Source organism: Panicum virgatum, chromosome 1N, assembly GCF_016808335.1.
Source record: "Panicum virgatum strain AP13 chromosome 1N, P.virgatum_v5, whole genome shotgun sequence".
Classification (NCBI taxonomy): Eukaryota; Viridiplantae; Streptophyta; class Magnoliopsida; order Poales; family Poaceae; genus Panicum; species Panicum virgatum.
The window spans coordinates 30,597,536-30,602,421 of NC_053145.1; the positions used below are offsets into that span (position 1 = coordinate 30,597,536).

At 45.6% G+C, this 4,886-nt stretch overlaps 1 protein-coding gene across 1 annotated transcript; it reads left to right on the forward strand.

Moving 5' to 3' along the window:
- The first annotated feature begins 439 nt into the window (after nt 1–439).
- On the forward strand, nt 440–3,453 carry LOC120653447. The gene is made up of 3 exons (XM_039931198.1): nt 440–1,744; nt 1,852–2,782; nt 2,894–3,453. Exons 1-3 carry the CDS (start codon nt 440–442, stop codon nt 3,451–3,453), a joined length of 2,796 nt encoding a protein of 931 aa, XP_039787132.1.
- Nucleotides 3,454–4,886: the final 1,433 nt, after the last annotated feature.

A 4,886-nucleotide genomic window follows, 5' to 3' on the forward strand; every position in this document is an offset into this window, starting at 1 on the left:
GTTTTGATGATAAGGAACTTGACAAAAATTGAAGTAGATATTTTAATTATTGAAGTAAAGCCTCTTTCTTAATTGATTTAGATGGCCCTTAAAGTGTGATATTTGTTACGAAACTTGATAAACTGAAAATCTATGTGTTGAGATGATATTTACTAAATTCAGATTCTTGGATGTTTTCTTGTGTGCATAGATGAATCGAGGTTGGATGTACGGTACAAAGGCTGGAAATTTGGATTTTGTCAATGGTGTGGACTCGTTTGTGCAGACTGCCAAGGCACACAAGAATCTACAAGATGATGGCTACGTGTATTGCCCATGCATTGATTGCAAAAATCAGAAGCAGTTTGGCAATGTTGAGCAGATCTGCTTTCATCTGTTATTTAGAGGTTTTATGCCCAACTACCAAGTTTGGAACAAGCACAGTGAGGTTGGTGAGACAATGCACTCCGTCCATGAGGACAGGCATGAAACAGTGGAGGAAACAACTAACCTGGAAATAGTAGAGGAAACCGGGCATGAAAGCGTAAATGAAACCATGCAGGAAACATTAGTTGCTGATGATGTTGTGGATGCACTAGACCAGATGATACGTGATGGGGAACCAGACTTTCTTGACGAAAAGAATCTGAAGAAGTTGGAGCAGATGAGGATAGATGCAAGAACACCACTTTACCCAAGTTGCAGCGTGTCTAAACTTGAAGCAAACCTGATGCTAATGGTGATGAAGTCTAGTAATGGTTTTTCAGACAAGGGATTTGATGATTTGTTAAGCTTATTGCAGAAGTTGCTGCCAAGCCCTAACGGGTTGGCTAAAAACACATACCAGGCGAAGCAAATGATTTGCCCAATGGGACTGGAGGTACAAAAGATCCATGCATGCCCTAAGGATTGCATCTTGTATCACGGCAAATATGAAGACTTGGATGCATGTCCAGTGTGCTCAGCTTCACGGTACAAATGTCCTGAATCGGCATTGTCAATGAAAGGTGACCGTAACAAACGACCACCTGCCAAGGTCGTCTGGTATTTTCCTATCATTCCTCGTTTGAAACGGTTGTTTGCAAATGCGAAGGCTACTAAGCTGATGAGGTGGCATGCCGAAGATCGACTCGTTGATGGGAATCTCAGACACCCTGCAGATGGTTCACAGTGGAGAGCTATCAACTACAAATACAAGAATCGGTTTGCAAAGGAAATAAGAAACATAAGATTCGGTTTGAGTACGAATGGGATGTGTCCTTTTAACATGGTGAGCAGCAAACACAATACGTGGCCTGTAACTCTTTGCATATACAACCTTCCTCCTTGGTTGTGTATGAAGCGGACCTACATCATGATGCCATTACTAATCCAAGGGCCAAAACAACCTGGAAATGATATCGATGTGTATTTGGAACCACTGGTGGATGATCTAATGAAGTTGTGGAACGATGGTGTCAAGGTGTGGGATGAGTACAAGCGAGAACACTTCACTCTGAAGGCAATGTTGTTTGTAACAATCACAGACCTTCCCGGCCTTGGTAGCTTAGCAGGCCAAGTAATGAAGGGTTACAAGGGATGTGTGGTTTGTTTGGATGATACCGACGCAAGATGGTTGAAGAATAGCAACAAAATGGTTTACATGGGTCATCGTAGGTTCCTTCCAAAGGCTCACCCATATCGCCGGAACAAGAAATCCTTTGATGGTACAAGGGATGAACGTTTACCTCCCAAGTTTCTAGATGGGAAGGAGATATACAAGAAGGTTAGTAAACTAAGAGTTGTACTAGGAAAGGGCAAAGGAAGTGTACCCGCTCCAGCTGATTCGTTGTGGAAAAAAATTCCTTGTTCTGGAGACTCCCTTATTGGCAGGACTTGATTGTTCGTCACGCACTTGATGGCATGCATCTAACTAAAAATGTTACCGAGAGCACGCTCGGAACATTAATGGCCATGAAAGGTAAAGGAAAAGACTCACTTGAAACTCGACAGGACCTGCAAGATATGAATGTCAGAAGTGAGCTGCATCCAATTACTCAACATGATGGGAAGACGAAGCTTCCGGTTGCATCTTGGACCTTGGATAAAATTGAGAAAAGGAAAATTTGTAGCTTCTTCCACGAACTCAAAGTGCCAACGGGCTACTCATCAAACATCAGAAGGCTTGCGAACATGAAGGAGTTAAAGTTCAACATGAGCTGCATGAAGGCCCATGACTGCCATGTCATTATGACACAGTTGCTCCCAGTTGCTCTGAGGGGCGTGCTTCCCGTGAAGGTCAGAGATCCGATCATAAAGTTGTGCTCATTCTTCAACGCAATCTCACACAAGGTCATAGACCTAAACACACTTGACAAGCTGCAAGCAGACCTGATTCACTCAATTAATCGGCTCGAGATGCATTTTCCACCAACTTTCTTTGATATATCAGTGCATCTTATCACTCACCTTGTTGCCCAGATAAAAGCTCTTGGTCCAATCTTCTTGCATCAGATGTTTCCTTTCGAGAGGTTGATGAGTGTTCTAAGAAAATATGTTCGGAATAGATATCGTCCAGAAGGGTGCATGGTTAATGGATGGTCTATAGAGGAGGCAGTTGAGTTCTGCACATACTACCTGGATCTTAATAGAATGGGAGTTCCAGTATCTCGTCATGAGGGAAGGCTGGGGGGCAGAGGTATGATTGGTGAGCAATCAGTTCGTATCGATGACCTGGCTAGTTTTAATCAGGCACATTTCACCGTTCTGCAGCAGGCATCTGTAGTCTCACCTTATATTGAAATGCACAAGAGAGAACTACAAGGTAAATATCGCGGTAGGTCAGAAGCATGGCTCACAAAACAACATAAAGAGGAGTTTGGAAGCTAGTTACGACTTAAATTAGCAGGTGTCGATACCGGCAATGCTCAACTAGATCTTTTGGCCATCGGTCCATCTAGTACGGTCCTAAAGTTCCAAGGATATGAGATAAATGCATACACATTTTACACTAGAAAACAAGATGAGAAAAGCACCAACCAAAATAGTTGTGTCCGTATCGATGCTTACAACGACAATCGTCAATTGGAGACATATTATGGGTTCATATTAGAGATATGGGAGCTAGAGTACGGACCACTAAAAATCCCTCTTTTTCGGTGCCAGTGGATCAAGCTTCCTAAGGGTGTGTTCACGGACAAGTACGGCATGACGGTCGTTGACCTCACCAACATAGGGTATAGGGATGAACCATTCATATGGGCTAAAGATGTAGTCCAAGTCTTCTATGCAAAGGACCTAGCGAATGAGGGCAAACATGTGGTGCTGCAAGGGAAAAGGAAGATCGTCGGTGTTGAAAATATGACCAAGGATGAAGAGAAGGGATTTCAGGACATGCCTCCACTTGGACCCGTTATCGACCTACCTGTGTTTGAAGAGGGAGAAGAACCAACTTATGTGCGACTTGATCATAACGAGGCCCTCATCGTCAATTGAAGCTATCTTTTCACTATTTATGTACAAATTTAACCATGTAATATTTAGAAAGAATTAAAGTATTTTTATTAATTATATGCCTCCACTTCGTATGGTGTAAAACTTATTAATTATATGTCTTGAATGAAGTAGACATATATGGCTCCACTTTGTCTTGAATGAAGTAGACATGCGAAGCTGGTTGCAGTGGCCTGCAGAGGCTCAACACCGCCGGGTTGGGAATAGACCCGGCGGTAGAGACACTCAACACCGCCGGGTTGGGGATAGGCCCGGCGGTGTAGATCATCAACACCGCCGGGTGAGGGCTGGACCCGACGGTGGAGCCCCTGTTTTCCCTTTTTTTCCCTAGCGCGCGCCCCAAATCTCAGCCGCCACTCCACCGCCCCAAATCTCAGACGCGGCGCGCCCAATCCCCAATCCCCAGTGCCGTCCACCGCCCCGACGCCGTCCCCGAGCACCGGCGCCCTGTCCCTGAGGCCGTCCACACCGCGGCCGCGCTCGCCCCCGTCCCTCGGCCCTGCCCCTACAGGGCCCGACAGCTCCGCCGTTGTAACACCCCGGGTGTTTACACAGTAATTTAATTAGGTGCCTGCACAGTAATTGTGTAGGTTTGCTATACATTATGTGCTTGATTTAAGTAAAAAGGATCTTTTTGTAATTATGAAAGGTTATATGTGTAATTATGATTTTATGTAAGGTCCTTTCTGCAGTTGTGTTGAATAGGTTGTGTATTTATAGCTTTAGTGGAGGGTGTTTTTGCAAAATTGCAGTGCATTTAATGCATGGCAGCCATTTTTGCTTTTGAGTCTAGAGTTGAAGTGATTTTGCGTTGAAAAAGACAAATTTCCTAGAATTCAAAATCTCTTCAATGATTTTAATTTTAGCTCTTGAATCTTTGGTCAAATAAATTTTTGCACAACATCAAAGTTGTAGATCTTGAAAAGTTGAACAACTTTCATGTTGGGCACTTTTTCATTTGAGCTTTAGTTTAAAAGTCATTGCTTGTTTACAGAGAGGTCCCTGGAATTTTTGTTAATTACAAATCGACCCTTATGACCATCTCCCACCTCCCTGCTCTGCTTCTCGCCGCCGGCGCCACCGACAGCGCCGCTGCCGACGCCTTCCCGGCCATTCCGGCCATTACTCCGCCGTGCGCTGGCGCCCTCTTCTAGCGAGCGCCTAAGCACTACATAAACCCCAGCAATCGATTTCGTTCGTCCCTTCGCTCTCTCCTCGCTCCCACGCCGCAAAACGCCTCCGCCGCCCTGCTTGAACCCCGGCGAGCTCACCCCGCCGCGGAGCCGCCACTGCAGGCCAGCTCCACCCCTACAGCCCCCACCATTAGCGCCGCCTCGTCCTAGCGCAGCTCCCAGGCCACTTCCCCTCGCCCAAACCTCACCGGAGCTACCCCGCCGCCGTGCTCCGAGCCCGCA

Bases quoted from the DNA above. Each gene is read 5' to 3' on its own strand.
- LOC120653447 (XM_039931198.1), top strand. From the start codon at position 440: ATGCACTCCGTCCATGAGGACAGGCATGAAACAGTGGAGGAAACAACT. The intron at 1,745-1,851 runs GTTAGTAAACTA...CCTTATTGGCAG, and splicing joins GGAAGGAGATATACAAGAAG to GACTTGATTGTTCGTCACGC. The intron at 2,783-2,893 runs GTAAATATCGCG...ATGCTCAACTAG, and splicing joins GCACAAGAGAGAACTACAAG to ATCTTTTGGCCATCGGTCCA.